Source organism: Uloborus diversus, chromosome 1 (genome assembly GCF_026930045.1).
Source record: "Uloborus diversus isolate 005 chromosome 1, Udiv.v.3.1, whole genome shotgun sequence".
NCBI classification, from domain to species: Eukaryota; Metazoa; Arthropoda; class Arachnida; order Araneae; family Uloboridae; genus Uloborus; species Uloborus diversus.
Window position 1 is genome coordinate 230,213,662 of NC_072731.1, and position 22,853 is coordinate 230,236,514.

Below are 22,853 nucleotides of genomic sequence, written 5' to 3' on the forward strand. Positions count from 1 at the left end.
CCTTAGTCATCGGCAACAACTTTCCATTAGAAAGAAAAACAACAGATTTTTTCTTCTGCATTGCTCCTGGATTCGTCAATTTGCCAATATTTATTGACTGATGATCGATCAAAACTGATGAACTTTCTACCCTACTTTGTAAAAATTAGTTGTAGTGTATTTTGAGGAGTAAAATATTTGTGGCCTGTAAGCTTTTTGGCTTTATTTTTCATTCTTACACTTTTTTTTGCTCAAGAGAATCAATTCCTTTTGAAATGAAACTCATGATAACAAATGTGAAATCTGTCATTTGTTAAATAATCATTTTTTTTTCTGCTGAAATAAAAGGTTTAAAATAAATTATAATAGAAATTAATAAATTTATAATTCCTCTTTTAGGAGAAAATGTACCTCATGATGAACAACTACTTATGAAAGACATAATGGAAAACAGCACAACCAGCTTGACAGAAATTATTCCTGTGTCAAATCTACCTGTAAATATTGTTCAAGTATCTTCTGAGCCTTTAAGTAATGCTGAACGTGTCAAATTTGAGGAGGAAAGAAGTCGCTTATACACCCAACTAGATGAAAAGGATGACGAAATCGACCGACAGAGTCAGTTGATTGAAAAATTGAAAGAGCAAATGCTTGAACAGGAAGAGGTAAGGTATTTTTTGAGTTTGTATTTTTGTTTTCTTAACAAGTTTCTAAATGATTGGCATATACATTTTTCAATATTAAATGATTCTTGCATTTAAACATTATTGTATACAAATTTCCCATCAAATAAGGTTATTCAAAATAACTTGCCAATGTTGGTTTTGGATCACCATTTAGCACTTAAATGATTAATAATCTATTTATTGTTTGTATCAAAAACTAAGCATTTAAAAAAAAAGGAAAAGACAAAAAAAAAACACATAGAAGAATTACTTTTCACTCCAGAGTCCCCCATACCTACCACTATTTGTGGTTTAACAAGTTTGATTGGACTCTGAAGACAGCTCTGGTTTTTTGATCTAGACCAGAAGCAAAGCAACCCCTAGTCCAGCACCCCCACGAGCATATTTAATGTCCCCCAGTCACCCTTAATGAAGACGACGGATCTTCGACCACCTAAGATCGGACCCGGGACCCTCCAGTCACAAGTCTGAGGCCTTACCAATCAGGCCACCATGGCCCCATAATAGTATCAGCCAATAATGCAAAGAGCAAAATTAGTAGAATCAAGATTTATTTGAATGTTATGTAGCAATACACCCGGGGTAGCAGAAACAGTAGAATGCTGCAACATATGTCGAAGATTCTTGAGAAAGTCTCCAGACTAGTTCTTAGATGGAAGCGAAAAAAAATCTAAAATTTTTAAAGGAGAAATAATCTTAACTGAGCCAAATATTGTACTGTACTGTCTAGATCTTATCAACAGCATATGCTTGTATTTTGTAAGTTCTTTTTAAGCATTTCTTGATGCTCCTTTCAATTTTACGAATTTAATGTTGGTTTATCTCGCAGACTATTTTTGGAATTTTGAATTTGCATCACAGACTGCCAAAAAATTTTTTCGCTAATAGGGTCATTCATGCATATGAATGAGCTTTTAGAAATAATGAAAATACAGTATAATCTCTATTTAACAGTTGTCAAAGGACTGGAAAAAATTATTGTTAACTCAAGGATATCGTTAAGTCTAGGAGCATAACATTCAATACAATCAAGCCCGGACCAGTGAAATGTATCATTAAATTGAGGAAATCGTTAAATTTTGGGTATTGTTAAATGGAAGTTATACTGTAGTTTCATTAGTAATATAAAACTGCACATTCAATAGTTTCTGTCTTTGTTATCTATAAGTGATGAATTTCTTTCTGTTTGTTTGAGACTGAACATTAAAGTTTCTGATTTTAATAAAATAAAATGAGAATATTTTAACAAAATGTAGTAATTTTTATGCTTGTTCTATTAAAGAACTTGATTTATCAAGGACGACCACAAAAACTGATTGGGTTCATTTTGTGCCTTTTTTGTTTTTTCTGAATTGAGTGTTAAGCTTCAAATAATTGTACTGTCGAAACGTACAGTATGCGAAACACCAAAACACATACCCAAGATCACATTAATTACAATTCTTTAAAGAAAGAAACAGCTTTATTCTTACTAGGTGGCATGGTTAAGATGCAGCATTATAACACAAATACAATTGCAAGAATAGTGCTTTTAAAAGAATTTAAAACTCTTCCTTGATCGAATACTAACTCTAAAAATAACCCCTAACAAAAGTTAAAATACATTAGTTATCACACGGCCAGAGTTTCCGCCTATATATATCTACAAAAGCACCAAGCCCAAATAACTCTCTGCTTAAAATTAACTAATATGAAATTTGCATTTCACACACATTAAAATAACATCAGCCTATGACAACATAATACCACAATTTGCATAAATTAAAAAGTTCTTATGTAATACATTAAAACATTACTTCACAGGGGTTGCATTCTACGACGAGGCATCAAACACTAAAAATCTCACATGCTGTACAAAAGGCACCAATTCGACCTTGCTTCAAAGATCTAGCGTAGGCTGAATGAATTGAGGATTTGCCCGCTGCCGGTAGCTTCGAACTCCGATTCCTGCTACTATTTTCACGGGCCACAAGACTTACAATTTCCTACCATCCGATACGTTCATTAGCTCCCAGGTCTGGTCCATGGGGCCTTTACTTCCGACACAGCGATGAATTTAGTCTGGCAGAAGACTCGGATAGTTTCTTGGTTCACTTATGTGATGCCGAGACTTCACATCTTAGCGAGGAACATTTATCTGCACTTAACCTTCCAAAGGGCCATCCTTACATTCACTATTTGAACGAAACTCGAGAGACTGTTTCAGCCACGCACGCAAGGCGAGATGATATGCGTAAAAAAGGGAAACTTTAGCTCTTTCGTACTGCCTTATATCCATTGCGTCATTTCCAACTGTTGCCACTACGCTTTTGGACAGTACATAATCACTATAAGCAGTTAGCTCATAGGTTTTCCGGTTATTTGGGATTCAAATATGGTTATTTTTAAGGAAACAAAAACTTTAATGCTTGCATTTCGCCTGTCAATCTTCAGTTTTAATATGGATAATAATTTACTTGTGTTTGAGGAAAGTAGTTTAGATTATTTTTAGCTCCTTGCAATATTAATGCATAGTAACTTCGTAGAAAATTTTATGTTAATATTTTTTATAAGTATATATACATATATTTACCCTACTGTGGCTATCTGAAAGATTTCTTAAAAGATAAAGGCTATGTAAAATAGTTACAAGTTTACAAAATTTTGCTAAAATATTTACCAATACCTTAAGAACATATTTTCATCCTTATCATATAATTTTAGAATTAAAAATATAGAATTTTTGAACACTGGAAAACAAATCTTGTAAGGTATAATATATATGTATAAAAAAAGTAGGAGCTTAACTAGTATTTTATCCCATTTTTGAAAAAAAAACTTAAGATAATGTCAACAAAGTATTGGAAATTTTAGTTTAAAGAATTTAACTTTAACATTATTTCTTGTTGCAGTTAATTACATCAACTCGAAAAGACTATGAAACACTTCAACAAGAAATGAATCGAATTCAACAAGAAAATGAATCTGCCAAAGAAGAAGTGAAAGAAGTATTACAAGCTTTGGAAGAGTTGGCAGTTAACTATGACCAAAAATCTCAAGAAGTTGAAAATAAAAACAGAGAATATGAAACTCTTAACGAGGAACTTAGCCAAAAATTAGTATGTATTTTGTAAATGGTTCTCTTGAATTGTGTAAAAAGTATTGATTATTGAATATGAATGTAAAAACTATATGAGGCAGTGAGAAGCAAAGGGATGTCAGTGACAAAGTTAAAAATTTGGAGATAGCCTGTACGAATGGTTGACAAACCTCTTCTCTGTCTTGGAGCAAGAGATTGTACTAGTAGCCCTGGTGGGTGCTGCTATACAGCATGATTAGAAAAGAAAAATCACTGAAAGACTACCTAAGACCTTATCTTTAAATGCTTTTTACTCAAAACTTGAAAATGTCCATTTACATATATCAGCTCCTCACTGCCTCATGTTTACTGTTTCTGGAAAACAATTTTATGAAAGCACATATCGTCCCCTCAGAGCAACTCTAAGACATCTAATCCCAGGAACAACAGTAAGATATCCTACTGTTGCTCTGAGGCGACGACATGCAGTTTTGTTCCTTGAATTTTTGTCGCTTTTAATGTAACTAAAATCTTTCATGCTATAGGAGTTTTATGGTTTATACTTCAAAAGCTATGACTTGTAGTTTCCACATATTTATTTTCAAACAATTCCAGCATTTTAAAGATGGTAAAACTATAAAAGTAGGTAAAAATTTGCAGGAAACTGCATAAAGGTATTTACGGGTTACAAGGAACTTTTTTTCAATGCGAAAAAAGTGAGCTTAGTGTTTGCATCCATGTCTTACTTTTATTTTCTTTTACTCTTCAAGCACAAAGGTATTTGTAAAATTCTTAACGCAACGCAATTCAGGTATTTTTATCAGAAATCAAAGCTAAATGTTAACTGAGATAGTGAATAATTCAGCACTTAATCATTCTTATTAAGAATTCTGATTAAATGCTTAAGAATTCTAAATTTAGAATAAGCACTAAATCAGATATTTTTATCAGAAATCAAAACTAAATTTTACTGTGATGGTGAATAATTCTTCACTTAATTATTCTTATTAAGAATTCTGATCAAGTGCTTAAGATTTCTAAATTTAGAAAGAGCACTAAATTATTCCACTGAGAGTAACATTTGTTTACTTTTCAATGAAATTTATGCACCATCACATTAGCATTTGTTTGACGTATTCTTAAGCTTTCCATCACACCAGGACCATACCCTAAAAATATTTTTTGGGAAGTGTTCCATATTAGTAGTATGCCAGAGGAAGTACATTAGAGGATATTGGTTTAACTTAACGAAGTTTTGTATTATTTCAAAGGGGATTAAGACCCATAAATCCCGCCTCTGGATACTGCCTTGTCTATCATGGGAGACTTTTTGTATAAAAAGGCTTCATTCATTTTGGTAGTTGGACAAAAGGCCATGTATATGCAGAATCTTATAGTTATTGTTTTGTATTTGTTACATTATTTTTTAAATGGACATACCAAAGTACTATCGTAAACTTGGATTAATTTGCATAGGAGCTCACAAGAGCTGACCTCCTGCAGTTCTTTTCAATTTTATGCAAATTTTAAGAAAAAACTGAGCTATTTATGCATAAAAATAATTTCGGGGGACTCTAGGGCTTCCGCAATTTTTTTTGGTAAAAGTCAAGCCCTGGTTGTGAGTATTACATTATGTATTACTTACGACCAGATAGATTGTACAATTGTAGACATGTGTAATACTATGTTAAGTATTACACATGTCTACAATCTATTGCATCTTCCTTTGAAACTTTTTTTGTGTTTTTATGACTGCACCACAAATGCCACAAAATGTGTTTCTAAGATAATTTCCAATAAACATTGTGCATTTAATTTTCAGTCCCAGTTGAATACTGCACAAAATGAGTTGCAACAAATGAAAGACCACACACTTCATCAACGGAAAAGGGTCACTGAAATGCTTACAAGCCTTTTAAAAGACCTTGGTGAAGTTGGACATGTGCTTGGAAACAACTCTGTTGAAACCAAAGTAATACTTTTGAGAGTCAATTTCTAATATTAAAACTTAGAACTTTTTACTCTGAATCACTTGTTTGTGAAGTAAATGAACTTATGTGTTTTTGATTCCATTTTTTATAATATTTTTGTATAGTTTTCCGCAGAAGTATCTGGGAAAATTGAAGAAGAATTTACAGTTGCAAGGCTCTTTATCAGCAAAATGAAATCAGAAGTGAAGGCTCTCACAACAGTATGTTCTATTTCGATGATTGTATTAAATTAAGAACATTTTTTAGAAAATGAAAGATTCTGCACATTTTAAATGAATTTCAGTGTGGTTAACTTGTACACTACTGTTATTCAGAACAGAGAGTATTATCCCTATTAATAAATATATTTTTTTATTTAATTAACTTTGAAATACCAGTATTCATTAAATGACAAATTAGTTTTTAATGTATCATTTCACAGTGAAAAAGTGGGAATGACAGTAATTTTTTGAAATTTCATTTTTTTAATCTAAAGAATTAAAAATAAATGTTTTCTTGCACAATTCTCTTTTTCTAATAATAAATCTTGAGCAGCTGCATAACTATATGCATTAATTTGTTATGCAAATCTTTTCTTGTATTATTTTAAAAATATTTTATGGTTGTTTTTACTTGAATTTTAAGAACTTTCTTAGGTTTGAATTTTTACAACTTTAGGTTCATTATAAAAAAAATTTAACATGTAACAGTTGACACAATACCCCCCCCCCCCTCTCCCTTATTTCTTACTGAACACCAATCACACTGTTGTTTCTTAATTTCAAATGCAATAAAATTTTAGTGTACATTGTTGAGTGCCAGGAAATCAACTTTGTACTCAGACACAAATGGACTCCAGAAAACGTAACTTTTGAGCACAAATATTTTCCAATTTCGAAGCCTTTTGTTTTCTTTTTTTAATTCTTAAATGAAAATGTTGCCTACTAGAAGTAACCATAAACAATGGCCCAGCTATTTTCCAACTATTTTACTCATAAATAAAATAATGCCTTGTTCATGGAAATGAAATAAAAAGAAAAACTACTAACGTTTGAAAATTGAGGCCAATTTAATATCAAAGTAGTAATTTTGTTAATTGTGGAAACAATGAGCTATTTTAATAGTTAGTGGCAATCTAATATTAAGCTCTCCTAATTAATAATGGTGTGGATTAATTAGCAGTTATCTTTTTAGTTCAAATGTGTGTTAAAAATAGTATTTAGTAAATTTGAGAATGCACTGGCAATTTATAATTTTGGTAGAATGCCTAAGATTGATGTATTTCCCCTCCATCAGTTCTTTTCACCTCAGAAATAATGACATTGATAAGGTCTGTCATGAAGGTGAGATTCACAAAGGTGAGGAATTTTCCATTAATGTAGGCCTAATGGATACATTTTTCAGGGAAATATTTTGTGTTTTCATTGCTACAATCTGCACCTGTTAAGCATATGAAAATATGATCACTCCTTTTTTTTACATTAATTTACATCCCTGAAATTCAAGTTCACAGAGGTGAGAAGTCTTTGTTTTTTTTGTTTGTTTGTTTGTTTTTTTTTTTTTTTTAATCCATCTTGTTTGTCAACAAAAAATCTCACAACTTTTTTTATGGCTGAAAATAAACAAGAGTGCTCCCTTGTATCATGGGAAAGAAATTGATGTCATTACTGCCACGTGTTAATGAGGGATGGCATTTTGTGTTTAGGTAACAGAGGTGAGAATTTATTGTGACATGACTCCTTATCCTACTAAAACGAACTAAAACACAGTATTAAAAAATTAAATATACTTAAACAATTAGTATTTGAGACACTTGTGAAGGAATACTAAATAAATAAGCATAGACTTTTAATTAAACAAGTTATTAAGCAACATAAACAGTCACAAAAAAAAAAAACAGTACATGGTGTGAACCAAAAATATACTAAAATAAAAATTATTATTGTAAAAAATTGTTGGCAGGTTTAAATAGATATATTTTTGATAAAATTAAAAAGCATTGTTAAATGAATTGTTCCTTAACACTAGAACGACTGACATTTTCTGTATACCTAGAAAGACTGAAGGAGCCAGTGTGGCCCCTACCCATTTTTGGGGTGAATTATTTTAAAAATTCTTCCTGAGTGTGTCCACATGCCCAATGCACCTTCTTTCATGACTAAATAAAAACTTAGTATGCAATTATTTGTAGTGTTTCTCTCTATACTGGCCAAAAGCTTGGATCAGTTTTTCTTTTCAAGAGCAATGGCTACCATTAGGCTGGTAAGCAGTCAGTACTGTTTACAGCATTTGGATATCCAACTGGCTGTATAAAGCGAAAGTTACAGGTTAAACTAGAGAGAAGGGCCTTTTTTTATGCTAGAACAATTAGGAGAAACGAAAAAAAAATTTTTTTTAATTGTAAAAAAGTTGAGGGGCCACTGTGGCCCCTCCTGTCTTTCTAGGTATAAGGATCAATATTTACAGTACTATGAGGCGTATGATAAAATGATTAAAGAAGCATTCAAATAGTGTCATATAATGAAAAGTCAGGAAGTTACATTACGTTCCGTTAGACATTATCCGAGTTATTAAACAACAAACTATGAGAGGGGCCACACAGGCCCCTCCGTCTTTCTAGTGTTAAAGTTTTTTCCGTAAAAGGCATGTGACAGAAATGTTACTTTTTGAAGAATGACCCAAATAAAAACTTAACACCCTGTATTTTTTTAACTTAAGTCTTATGTGGACTTAATCCAGCATTTACATTGAAGCAGCCTACTTGTTGCAGTCCTCACACTGCCCAAATATTTTTTTTTCTTTATTTGTGTATTTACTATTAGTTTTACACTACCAAATATATTCAAACATCACTAAAGTTATGTCATATTTTTTTGCAGCGTTGTCACCAGTTAGAAGCATTCCAAGCTGACTGCAACAAAAAAATTGAAGCAAATGAAAAAGAGTTAGCTGAAGGTCGTCTGTTGATCAGCCAGGTAAGTGGTAGTGTTTAAATAAGACACTCTTTATTAGTATGAAAATAGAAATAGATAAAACTATAATTCTAAACTCTCTTAACTGTTTGAAAGTAAAATATTTCGAATGTTGTTTTGTTTAAAATTACATTTTAATGCTGTAAATTTCCGTGCCCTTTAGGTACAATTCATGCACACTTTCTCTTTGTGTGAAAAAGATTAGAAACACCAGTTTTAATATTCAACCTTTTTTTAAAAAAAAAAAAATATTTATGCTGTCGAATTTTCTCAAAAATCAGGATTTAACAGTATTGTGTCTCATGCCATATAGTAACGATTCAAAGTAAGTGTTTCTGGGAACCCTAGAATTGCATTTTTTTTAGCATTGGTTTTTTAATGGTGTCTTTTCTCTCTCTTTAATAATGCTGATTCATCTTTAAATGCTTTCTCTTCAACTTCTAACATAGTTGCTACAGATTGTTGTGTATTCTATTTTATATTCTGTGTTTTTTTTTTTTTAATGTACATACTCAGTAAAACAAACATTTGAAAGAAATTGTGCACAGATGTTCAAGTTCCTGGGAACTTAGAGGTAGTCAAACAGTTTCTGTAAAAGTAAAAGGGATGGGAAACACTGTCATACCATAACGTAAACTACTAGTTTAAAACTTCAACATTCTTTTCTGTCTGAATTATTTATTGATTTATTTTTAATTTCAATTATAAAATTATTATTATTTTAATTTGATTCTGTTTATATTTCATTTTATTTATTTATTTAGTTTGTGTGTGTGTAAGTCATTGGTGTAGAACAGAACTTTTCTAATGAAATGATAATAATAATAACAATTAAAAGTAAATAAATAAATAAATATAAATTTAATGAAATATATTTTTAAAAATAAATAAATAAAAATGAGAGATAAAAAATAAAATAGGAAAAGAGGGTTGAGAATTTTTTTTGGGGGGGGAGGGGGGATTTGCGCCATCGAACTTGGGGGAGGGGGAATGGGCACCCTTGCATATTACATGAAATACACCACCAGCACAGTCATTTCCAGCTTAGTACTGCAGTTTCGTGCTCATTAGCACTCATCAGCCCGGCATAGGAAAGTGACTGAGCTGGAGATGGAAAACCTCTTAAGGAAGCCAAGAGTGCCAAACAAACTGGTAGCTAATATAATTAGCGCAGACCAGACGAGTGACCGAAGCAATGGTTCGGTTCAACTCGATGACTGAAGGCAAGACATGGTATATTCAATAAATTAAGCACTCATCAGCCCAGAAAATAATTTACTGAATATACCTTGCCTTGCCTTCAATCATCGAGTTGAACCGAACCATTGCTTTGGTCACTCGCCTGGTCTGTGCTAATTATATTAGCTACCAGTTTGTTTGGCACTCTTGGCTTCCTTAAGAGATTTTCCATCTCCAGCTCAGTCACTTTCCTATGCCAGGCTGATGAGTGCTAATAAGCACCAAACTGCAGTACTCAGCTGGAAATGACTGTGCTGGCAGTGTATTTCATGTATTCCTGCTTTAGCCCTGGCTAATGGGCAGTAATTTACTGAATATATCCCTGAATGTTGTTGCCAAATTTGCTAACTAACTTCCAGAAATTCTTTGGACGTCTTGTCAAAAGATTCAATATGGAACCTCTTCACCACATGGCTTATTGGTTTGCATAACATTCCATAATTAATCAAGCATGTCTACTTTATGAATCAATAAACGTTTCGATACAAAGCTAATTTCTTGTGTTATATTTTCAAATTTGAACTGATATACCTAATAAGCTACCATGTTGCATATAATTATTTACTTATTTATGATCATTCATTTTATTTTAAGTATGAAGCAAAAATGAAGTCCTTGCAAGAGTCCATGAGAGATGTTGATGCTAAGAAACGCAATCTGGAAGAAGCTGTTGACAGTTTGAATGAAGAATGTGCAAAACTAAAAGCTGCTGGTATAACTCTAATATTGTCTCTCTCTATTCAACATAAATTTAATTTGATTTCAAAAGGAATTTACAGGATTATTCTTTATAAAAAGGGCGCCCAAATGCAAAATTGTTAGGGGGGGCTCAGATATTTTCCCCATGGTTTAGCAGGATATTTTCCTCATGGAAACTGATTTCATTGCAGATTAGTTATTAAAATATGACATTTTTAGTAACCTATTCATTAATGGCTAGAGAAGAAATGTTTTTACATTTTTGCAAAGAAAAAAATACTAAAAGCAAGGAAGTACTAATTTTTAAGAGGGGTACTTGAGCCCCCTTTTTGCCCCCCCCCCTAGGGGCACTTTTGCTTTATAATATTATATATATATATATATATATATATATATATATATATATATATATATATATATATATATATATATATACTGCATAAAGAAGGCTGAGGTTCTTCAGACTTTTCTTAAATTTTTTGCAGTAAATTACCACTCTCTCCTTTAAGAGGTTTCCCCCTCCAGTTCAGTTACTTCTTATTCTGGGCTGATGAGTGCTTAAAAAGCATTAAACTGCAGTCCTCAAATGGAATGACTGAGCTGGCAGTGTATTTTATGTATTTTCTTTAATTGTTTTTAGAAATTTCCAGGCTTTTAACCAGGCCTCAATTTGCACAGGAGTTTACAGAAGTCAAACTTTTTTTCACTTTTATACAAATTTTAACAATTTTAGGCAGAGACTACGAGGCTCCTGCACTTCTTTTGGTAGAAATTAAGCCTGCTTTTAACCATCTAAAAGTTTATAACTTTCACCTATTTTCTCCTTTTCTTAAACTTGGTAACCTCTGCTAATATTGTTCTCTAAGTTTCCCCTATCTTAAGTTCTGCCAGTTTCTTGAAAAGAATTTTCAGTGAACAATTACTACGTTTACAGAATGATGACAATGAGGAATTCGTTGTAATCAAAAATTCTTTGCACGCGTTGATGTATATCTTCCCTGATATTTTGCATCATTTATTTAATTTTCAAATCTGAATTACATATAATATTTTTATACTAAAACAGATTTCTCATCTTTTTTTTTGGCAAATTTTAAATTTTATCTGTAGTATCAGATTTTTTTATATATACCCTCCCAAGCCTGTAGAGAATAATCCTATATGTATCATTTGCCATTTTTATTCTCAGACATTTCTGTTTATGAATTTGTGAATTCCTAAACAAATCCTTTATTTAATTTTTTTTACCCTCTACATGTGTGTTATAATTTTAGAATAATCCTGTATATTGCTTAGATAATTTTTATTTTCATTATGTACATATTTTTTGTATTTCATCTAATGTCGCAATCTAATAAAATTAATAATGATTGTGTTTTGATACTTTTAAGTTTATCCCATAGAAGCAAAAATTTACAATACCTTGACTTAAATTGGGTAGTTTCCAAAATTTTAAAAGTATTTTTTCTGAAAGAGCATGCTTAAAAACATAGGATCTGACCATTTTTAAATAATTTGTTTAAGTTGTTATATTTTTAAAAAATTGCCTAAATCGGAGTGCTTTCATTGTTTAAACGCATATGCCGATGACATCACAAATGATGAAATGCCGTTCTGTGTTACCATTCACAGAGCAAAATATTTAATTTGCATCTTTACTTTCGTGTATTGGGAACAATATGGTTGATAACAAGCGTAGAGCGCAATTTTAATTCGCTTCTTAATTATTATAACGTGGAAACGCGGTACAAAATGCGTCAAAGAGCGTCATTTGTGACGTCATCAAGACCACGCCTTGTTTGCAAAATCGGACATTTTAAAAAAATAATTAAAAAATAACTGTTGGGAAAATAAAAGAATTTTCTGGGTCCATGTTTTTTCTTTTTTTTTCTTTTTTGCTTATTCTATCAATTTCAGTGACTAAAATTAGTACTTTTGACTGAAGGAAACAACCCCATTGCCCAAAAATATGTGGCAATACTATTTTAAAACAACCTACATCTGGTAACTTTGAAAACAATAAATATGTCTGTTTCCATTTGCAGAAGAGATGCACATAATGACTTCTAAGGAGAAGGAAAAACTAAAGGATTCAGCAGAAAAAATGAAAGAGGCTTTAGAGCAGCAGATCGAGAAACATAGAGAGGCGCATCAAAAGCAGTTGTCTACTTTACGCGATGAAATAGCTGAAAAAGAAACCCAAATCGATAAACTCAGAGAGTATGTTTGAAATTTCTTTGTCTCATGTCAATTATTTATATTTTCCTTTGATTAATTATTACTTTGAGTTACAAATTTTCCGACTTATATTTTTACTATAATGAAACATTTCAATAATTTGATTTTTTCACCTTTTAGTTTGAATCAAAAGCTTTCTCTGGCTCAGGAGCGTCTTCAACAAGAATATGAAAAATTAAAACGGGAAGAAAGCATACAAAGCAATAAATTAAAAGAACTTACGTAAGTAACTGTATGCTAAAAAATTATAATGTGTCGTCATTACTTTACTAATCTGTATTTTTCAGCTATATAGATTTATTTGTTATAGTATAGTGTGTTTTATGTTATAGTATCTACTAAGTTTTTCTTCATTAATGATTTAATTACATGATTACTCAAATTACAGAGTTTGTTTTTTCTTTCCAAATTAAATTATCGTCCTTTGAGTTTGCAACAGATTGATTAAATTGTCCTGCAGATAAGTAAGTTTACTTCCAAATCTGTCGTTAATACAATTAAATTAATCAAGAAATTATTTAAGCAGAAAGAAGTTTTCGATTCTGCTTTTTTAATGAAATGATTGGGAACTTAGTTCAAGAAGTGCTCTAACTTTATAATTTTCAGTGCAATTACTCCATATAAGGTGAAAATGATATTGATAATGGCAGAATCTAAGATTGTTTTCATTAAATCATGATGATTTTTTTTAAGCCCAGATTCTTCTCAATTTGAAAGATTACAGTTTTAATTTCTTTTGAGACTTCTTCATTCTAGGTCTCAAATCAAGTCAGCATACAGAGTCTTATCCCACAGTTAGTCTTTTGCAGGCCCATCATTTTGTTGGGTTTGGAAGGGGCAATTATATTAAGAAATATATTGACCAATGATTTATTCATGCTAGCAACTACTATTACTTATAACTTATTCTGTTTGGAGAACAAAAATAACTTTTAAATTTCTTTGATACTAAATATTTTATTTTTTCTCTAGGAATATTACTTTTTTAAATCTCTCATGTAATCTTTACCTAAGCAATTAATATATATTTCTAAACTTTGTTTAGATTTTTGAATGAACGAAGGGAACAAGCACGTCAAGATCTAAAAGGCCTTGAAGAAACTGTTGTAAGTATTATATTAAGTTCTTAGAAAAAATTGCAAAGGAAACATTATTAAACATCACATTACTTAACTTATTTGTAACGATTTAAAGAAAATATAAAGCCAATTCGAGTAAGATATTTACTGTAGGTTGTTCTTATCATACTGCAAGCAGTTGAGCAAACTAATAATTTTTGTAGTCTATTTAATTCAATTGTATGGTTATAAATAGCTTTTGTTCTCATTTTTTTAATTTACGTTTTCCAGTTGAAAGAATTACAGACTCTACATAATTTACGCAAGCTCTTTGTTCAAGATCTTCAAAGCAGGGTGAAGAAATCAGCCTTGGGAGAGGATAATGAAGAGGGCAATGGTACGCCAGCTCAGAAGCAAAAAATAGCTTTCCTTGAAAACAATCTTGATCAACTGACTAAAGTCCACAAACAGGTCAGTATTTACTTGTAAAAGTGCAAAAATTTAGAATGCTTTACTTTTCATTCAATAGATTTAGCATTCCAGAGAAATGCTTCAGCAATCTCATGGCTATTCACGGTTATTTGAAAATCAGTTTCAGTGCTTGTTTTTTATTTTCCAAAACTTCTTGTATGAAAATCAGTCCTCTAATTATTGTAAAATTAAGTCTGTAATTTTTCTTCATGTTTCATATAATATTAATGAAAAGATTGCTGTTACTCTCCTTTAATACACTTACTAGTTAGGCGTGGGTTTTAAAAACTAATCAAGCTAAACTGAGTTGAAGCAGCAACAAGGACGAATCCAGAAATGTTTCAAGGAAGGGACAACTGATTTTTTAACTGACTTTTTACAACATGTCTAGTTTTTTCATGCTTGGGTGGGGGATCTGCTACATTATTTTATCCATAACAACTAAAATATAAAGATTTAGCCAAGGAACCCCCCCAAACGTTTCGTATCAAAAAAGGTACCTATACAAAAACTCTGTTTTAAAACTTCAATTTTGTAATAATTCCGAGGAATTTTAGACCCTCTCCCCTCATCAAAGTTCGCCTAAAACAAGACTTCAACTAGGAAAATTGCCGGTGCAGGGTCGCTCAAGGGAGAAGCGATTGCCCCCATTGCCCCTCCCTTTTATCCAATCTTGAGCAGTGAAACAACCCATAAGAGATTTCTAAGCTTTTTTACTATTACACTTATCTAAAACTCCTACTTAGCATAAATATGTTAGTACGTAGGGGAATAACATTTTCATTACTTTTTTGATCATTGAGATGATTATTCATTAAAAAATAATAATAAACATACTGGCATTAAACCCCATGTGCACAGAAGGGGAAAAGGAGAAGGTCACTTTGACCAACCTCCAGAGTATTCAATGCATTACTGAAATTATTGTAACCCTCCCTGCCCAGTCACATCATTAATCATATTCTGCTACTTAAACTTAATCCTTAATAAACTTTTGTCCCATGTCCCACAAAAGATAAAAACTACATAACTTTCATAATGCAGAGATTACATTCAATAAGAAAGAGAAATCAAGATTGTCCTTACGCATTTTAACACTTTAAAATTCCATACAATAGCACTAGGCACAGTAAACTGTTTTGCAAGTAATAAAGGTACCAAACTTTCAACTTATTAAAGCTTTTTCTAGGAGGAACTATATTTAGACTTTGGCAAAAGGATCTTTGACCTTGGACAAGCCCATTTTTATTTGGATTTAAATAGGAGTTAAGAGAAATTCTTAGAATGGCGCTACACCAACAATCCTTATCGAGTATCCCTATTCTAATTAGTAGAATCGTTCAAGTGTCACCCAATCAGAGGTCTTTTTGCCAGAGCCTGAATGTATTTCTTATCAAAAAATATCTTTAACTTTTTCATTTACTTTGATGCATTGAAAAGAGCCTGAGCTAAGAAATTCAGAAATTGACAAAAAAATGTGGCTAGCATAGTTAATTTTATTATCTTATTTTATTAATTTTTTTAATGAACTTATTCTTTAATTTTTTTGTGTAGCTTAATGTGCTCATAAGCATAAACAGAGGACCCCCTACAGTTTTATTCGAGTTAGTTAAATACAATTAGACATAATGGAAGATTGCATAATTTACTTTCTCTTTCATTTGCAGCTTGTTCGAGACAATGCTGATCTGCGCTGTGAGTTACCGAAACTGGAAAAAAGGTTACGTGCAACCATGGATAGAGTGAAATCCTTAGAAACAGCTCTGAAAGAAGCAAAGGAAAGTGCTATGAGAGACCGTAAAAGGTTAATATGTGTGAATTTTGAAATATTATTGCAGTAGTTCTTACATTTCTTTTTTAAAGTACTAAGAAAAGTATAATTGTATTTTCATTTGAAATAATGTTTCCTACCTGAGTGATAGAACTGGTATAGATCTAATTCTGCTGTAGGACCATGTGTAAATATGCATTTTATGTATACAGAGTGTTTTTTGTTGGGTAAATGTTTTTCTTTTCTGTTTCGCTGCACCTTATAGCTTGTCATACAAGATGAACAGTATTTTTTAAAGTTCAGTTTTTCACAATGGCTCAGCTTTATAAGTTGCAAGCCATTGTTCTAATTCTTGTTTCTTAATCCCTACTAAATACTTAAAATCACTCCAAGTCTTACGATGTAATATCCTCTCTCAGCATGACTATTAGTCTCTTAGTCTCTCTTTTTTTTTTCCTAATTTTCCCTTGAACTCTGCCCTTTAAAGATCAGCATCATCATTTTCCAAGCTTGAAGGGAAAAAAATATATCGTTTAAACTCTTCCTAAGTGCTGCAAAATCAGCATACCTGAAATTGGGTACCAATCTGAAATTTTCAAAACTGTTGATACAAATATGTCAGTGTCATGGGAGCAATAGGACAAAAAGAAATAATGGTATTGAACAAGCTATAGATATTTTGAATCACACAGGTTCAAAATAACAGAAAGTTGACAAACCTAGTTTGTTGAAGCTGCTACCATTAGTTCTACAACCTACATGGCATACAAGTTTGAATGTGCCAACTAGAGCGATTTTTGCTTACCAAAATTTTTTTAAATAATGTTTGGGGGAAGGATGTTCTATTGTAATGATTAAATATATCTGCTTATAAATATTATTCACAGAAAAAGCTTTTGTTTTCTTAGTAAATTAGTATTTAATCATTTTATGTTCTTGAAGATAAAATGAAAAGATTGTGTTGATTATTTTCCATTCAGGTATCAATATGAAGTGGATCGCATAAAAGAAGCTGTGCGTCAAAAGAATTTAGCTAGAAGGGGTCATATGGCACAAATTGGTAAATATGTTCTTTTCTCTTAGTTAATCTTTTTGCTTTTATTGTTTTGAAACTATTATAGTTTTATTTTTTTAACAGTATTGGCTCAGATGTACTCCTTATCCTATCCTCAAAAAATGTACCTAGCACCTTTGAAATATAAATAAAACTAAGACAATAAATTGATATTTGTGTCCAAACTATAATCATTCTCTCGTATACATTTTAAAGTTTTTCTTTGTTTTATTACTTCTATTTAAATATTTCTAACAATTTAATGATGCTGTTTTAATTTCTTCATAACTTTTGCAGACTCAATAGAATGTTTTAGCGATAACTTTGATTACATCATTCTAGATCTGGTGTAAGAGATAGTTTCAGTAAAATGTACACTTCTGCTATATTTCTTTCTTTGGATTTCTTTTGTAGTAAACAAAGTGTTAATAAAATATTATGCGATCCCCCCCCCCTCTTTTTTTACTGAGTATTATGTTTTAAAAAGACAAAGCATTCTCCTCCTATTATTGAATTTTCATAAGCTCTATTCTAAATATTTAAACATAATAATAATAATAACAACATTTTGCACCCTAGTATAGTTTTTGCTTCAAAACTCCATAATCAACCATTTGCTATAGTTTACTCAAATCTTGCTTTATACCAGTAAAATAGGTTGTTTTATAAATTTCTAATACTTTTCGTTAAAATAATTTTGTGACGGTTTTTTAAGTATTTATTTCTAACCTTATATGCAGCACCTAGAAGCTAAAGTGTGTAAATGCCAAAATTAAAACTTAGAAGATAACTAGTACAATTGATAGGGGAACTTGTATCTCTTTTGTGGTGCTAGTTTCCCTGGCAGGTTCTGCTGCTACACAGTATGATTTAGAAAAATATTTCAATGAAAACCAGTTTAAACTTTGCACATGTCTTACTTAAACTTTAATTTTGCCACTTACATCCATTTGCTTATCTCTGCCTTATGCAAGCAAATTGCGTGACCAACATGTCGATGAATTTTTTCCTTTGATAATTGTGTATGTGAGCAGTTGCCCTTCAAACATTGTTTTCTTATTTGTTACAGCTAAACCTATTCGTGCTGGTCAACCTCATCTTGTGGGTGCTGGTTTTAGAACAGGAATCATTCCCATGCTAAACATGTAAGAAAATATATATATATATATATATATATATATATATATATATATATATATATATATATATATATATATAATGTGATGCATTTACATTTTTGAATTCATATTTTGAAGTATTAAATTGTCGATTAATTATTTCTCTGTAATTCTAATTTATATATTTTCTCTCTCTAGGGCTAATTTAGGAAGAAATGATAATAGGCGAATTGTTTCTGGTATGTTTCATTTCCGTGATTGATATATGTAATGTTAATGAATCACAATTGAAATTGGCCTGCTTAGGTTATGTATTTTATATAACATTTTGTAGTCAAAAAATATTTCTTACCTGTAGCTACAAAATAACATTGCAAGACTGCAAAAATATAAACCAATAAATATTGATTCCAATCATATATCTAAATGCAGTTAAAGATAAAAATTCCTATAAAGTATTTAATTTATTATTATGAAAGTTTCTAAAATAAAGCTTGTAGCTTAATGCTTCGTTAATTTTCTCATGTAATTTTTTGCTTTTTTTTTCCAAAGAATAATTTAAAATATCTTCTGCCTTCTTTTGCAAAGCAACAATCATACATGATGGACTGAATGTAAAATTAAATTTCAAACCCGTAAAAGTCCATACCATATAAATATCTTCATAGATTTGTGCAGTACTTTTCAATCAGAAATCCAAATTTTATGCATTTGCACTTCTGATCTATAAGCAAAGATAAGTATAATAAATAATTGTTTAGCAATTCTACTGCAAAAAAAAAAAAAAAAAAAAATGCATACTTTTTCTTCAAGATTAGCATCAACAAAATGTTTTTTTTTTTTAATTATTATATAATTTTTAACTAATAGTGTTATGGACCTCAAAAAACGAAATTCATTACTAAGAAGAAAATTAGAAACAGGGCATTTTGTTCAAAATGTGGATTGTGGAAATCTCAATGAATTGGGAATAGCAATATGCTACAAGTAGATTTTTTTTTTTTTTTTTTTTTTTTTTTTGCCACATACATCATCAAAACCAATGGATAAAACTGTTTTAAATAAATTTATAGGAATGGTACATTAATCTGAATTATAATCTAAGAAATATTGTAAAATTAGTTTAGTGTTTGAAAGGAAATAATTTTGAATTCGCCCATATTGCCTCAATTTTAACTGCAAATTAAAAAAAATTGAACAATGCTGTGCAAATGTTGATATTTTAGATTACACTTTTAAAATGAAATTAGTTTCCCAAATGCATATTTTAAGGCTTAAAAAGAAAAAAAAAGCTCTACTCAATGACACAGCAGAAATAATGGGTCCGTGAGAGATTCTTAGTAGGGTTTGAACTTGGGGGGTCGTTATTTTGCATCTAAAAGTTTCACTTTGTGACAGAGATTTTGTATTGTGTTCTTATTTGTGGTGCCTAACTTTTTAAAGATATTAGTTGGCCATCATAAATTTAAACAGTCATCATTTTTTGCTATCCAACTTTATCCAAAACATTTATATAGCATACCTTATTTTTTGTTACCCCAATTCAAATCCTCTCTATAAAACTGATTTATTGTTTTTCTTTTGTGATTTTAAGGGTTTTACATTGCTGGCAGGTTAATGATTTACTGCCAAATTTATCATTCATTAATGTCAGTGAATAATTTCATTTCTTGTACAGCAGACGTCGCTTAATTGAATCAACTGCTTTAATGAATAGAATCGTCAAAAACAGAACAAAATCCAGCTTTATTGAATTAGCCACTTTATTGAATTAACCGCTTTATTGAATCAGCCGCTTTATGTAATCAAAACTGTTTAGAACAAATGTGATTTATATAAGTAGCGGCCACTGTAGCATTTTTTACTGTAACTTTCTTATTTTTTACAATGTTTCCAATGATGTACTTACATTTATTTCAGAGAAAATTATCAGTGATATTGAAATTACTCCTATCAAAACCTTTGATAAAATTTCCAATGAGAGGAATTTCGTTGAAAAACGTAAGTATAAAATGTATTCACAAAATTATTTCAATTTGTTGTTTTTTGTAATACTCACTCATATTATCTTGTTGGTGTTGTGATATAATTTCTACAACAAGTCTAATGCTCAAAGTAACACCCTTAAAACTTGCATAGCTCATAATGTACAAATTTTCAAACCCATTTTCTTTTTTCTTTTTTTTTTTTTGTATCACTCAGTTGATATGTTGTTGTTCGTGTTCACATCACTTTATTGATATGTGACGCAAGGGCTGAATTTCAAATTAAAGAAGTTTGGAAGCATTATAGTCTTTGAAACTTACTTTGATGCATACATAGACTGAATTTCATCCAATATGTAAAAATTCACACACAAAAAATAAACTAGCTGTATTGTATTTGTGTATGTGCTAACCCAACTATAACCCAGTGTTGTCAAAAAGACAAAATATTTTTTTCTAAAAAAATTAAAAGTAAGTATAGCATAGTTTCTTGTTTTGTTTTTTGAATACAAATTGCGTTTTGAAAAATGGGTAGGGGAGAAGGTTCAAGCTATAGGAATATTACTTGTAATTATTTTGCCTTTTATTTATTTACAAGAAAATGGGCCGTCTTGGTATGACGGGTGAAAATTGTTTCTACATTTGAACGAAGCAATTGCCTGTTTGGTGATATTTTGATAGTTGAAATTTTAACCTTAACACCCCTGGATGAACTCTAAACTCCAGTAGATAGCATTCATAGTTGACCGCTTTTTTGTTTCTTCATTACCCTGAAATGACACAGTCTTGCCAGTAAAACTGTTAAGTTTTACTGGTAAGACTGTTAAGATCAAGCAGCCTTGTCACAATGAAGCTTTTCCTTGCATGTTAAACGTTACCAAAACATATAAGGTAGTGAGAAGCAAAGGGATGCAAGTGGCAAAATTAAAAAGTTGGAGATAACCAGTACAAATGGTAGGTGAACCTCTCCTCTGTCTTGGGGCAAGATATAGTACTAGTAGCCCTGGTGGATGCTGCTGTACAGCTTGATTTAGAAGAAAATTTCAATGAAAGCCAACCTAGGATCTAATCTTTAAACACGTTTTACTCGAAACTTAAAATAGTCCACTTGCATCCCTTTGCTTCTCACCACCTCATATGATCAAATTATCATTCCGTTGCGCCAGTTTCATTGTTGAAACACGCCGGTTACTCGATCATCGACTATTATTTATATGAGGATTTGTATACAAAATGCCAATCATTCAAAATCTTAAAAATCAAATTTTTACCAACCCATCTTCCATTTCATCTTTTTTTTTTTTTTTTTTGTGGAAAATTATTATATGGATTTTACTATTTTCTCGTATTTTACTCCTCTAAAAAATGTCAAGGAATATATTCATACTGTGAAGAGAACCCTAGCAAGACCTCTGATCCTACAAATGTTTTACTTTATGGATTTTATTGTTTGACTATGACTGCAATTTTCAGTTGGATAGTATATTGTTTTATTTCGTTTTTTTTCTAGCTGAAGAAATAAATGTCAACTAAAGGAAAGAGCTTTTGTGATATTTGCCACTGGGAAGAAAAACTTTCTCTGTTTATCAGTTTCATAAATACCTAATATATATAAACTGCCTGTTAGATCAACACTCGTAGAAAGTATTGTCCTGCAGATTCACTTCATTTCTTGACTACACCCGCTTCAGAGATATACTTGCACCACAATTATTTGATTAGCAGGATAAAATAGTTTTTTACTTCGGAAAAAAAAATATTTTAGACTTGCTATTGTGTTGTAGTAGTTTGAGTTTTGAAGTTTTAGTGAAATTCATCAGTGTGAAATAAGTGATAACATTCTGTAACAATGTCAGAAACTGCATCATTTAAAATCAATATTTTCAAAACGAAATATATTTTGTAAATACATCTATTTATATACATTAAATTTATGTCTTTAGTGCTACTATTTTGCTTTGATGTTCAAAAAGTTTTAATGGTAATAATATATTTTCTTAATATTCCAGCTTATTTAAAGACATAATTTTGTCAATGAATTAAGATTATAATAAATTTTGCATTATACTCATGCCCATCATTTCAGTGTTTACTAGGAGGTACATTCTCAATACATAAAACATGAAAAGGCTACAAAATACACACACATGTACACACATACGCATTTTACTTAAAAAGTCACAGGAGAGCAATTGTTCCTCCTGACATAGGCGTGCGCAGGGCTTCAGAAATGGGGGTACCACTGTACCAGGAGGTTGAAATTGCGCTAGGAAAGGCTCCCATACTTGCTCGCTTAAGGAAAATTTTCAAATCTTATGAGTAAAAAAGCGTATGAGGTAAGAAATTAATGAACCTAAAAATGTAAAATTTTAGAATTTGTATTAATTTTCATTTCTATGTTCTAATGGGGGTACCACGGTACCCCTGTTGACCCCCGTGTGCACACCTATGCCTCCTGACCTCCTTAAATGAAGGGCCTGTTTATACTACTGTCATACAAAAGCTTCCTATTTATCATTTCTTAAGAAAATTAGACAAGTTTGAACTAGAACTGT

The 22,853-nt window shown here is 31.0% G+C and overlaps 1 protein-coding gene across 1 annotated transcript in view; it reads left to right on the forward strand.

Moving 5' to 3' along the window:
* The window catches only part of LOC129225651 (kinesin heavy chain-like), an 80,024-nt gene extending 58,167 nt beyond the window's left edge, over positions 1 to 21,857 (forward strand). Inside the window, exons 12-27 of the mRNA XM_054860125.1 lie at positions 379 to 644; positions 3,557 to 3,763; positions 5,546 to 5,695; positions 5,819 to 5,914; positions 8,573 to 8,668; positions 10,499 to 10,616; positions 12,649 to 12,823; positions 12,962 to 13,063; positions 13,887 to 13,947; positions 14,191 to 14,370; positions 16,038 to 16,174; positions 17,122 to 17,201; positions 18,265 to 18,340; positions 18,512 to 18,552; positions 20,234 to 20,314; positions 21,809 to 21,857. Coding sequence (XP_054716100.1) covers positions 379 to 644; positions 3,557 to 3,763; positions 5,546 to 5,695; positions 5,819 to 5,914; positions 8,573 to 8,668; positions 10,499 to 10,616; positions 12,649 to 12,823; positions 12,962 to 13,063; positions 13,887 to 13,947; positions 14,191 to 14,370; positions 16,038 to 16,174; positions 17,122 to 17,201; positions 18,265 to 18,340; positions 18,512 to 18,552; positions 20,234 to 20,314; positions 21,809 to 21,831 — 1,889 coding nt within the window. The 3' untranslated portion in view covers positions 21,832 to 21,857. The remainder of the gene's footprint in view (positions 1 to 378; positions 645 to 3,556; positions 3,764 to 5,545; positions 5,696 to 5,818; positions 5,915 to 8,572; positions 8,669 to 10,498; positions 10,617 to 12,648; positions 12,824 to 12,961; positions 13,064 to 13,886; positions 13,948 to 14,190; positions 14,371 to 16,037; positions 16,175 to 17,121; positions 17,202 to 18,264; positions 18,341 to 18,511; positions 18,553 to 20,233; positions 20,315 to 21,808) is intronic.
* Positions 21,858 to 22,853: the final 996 nt, after the last annotated feature.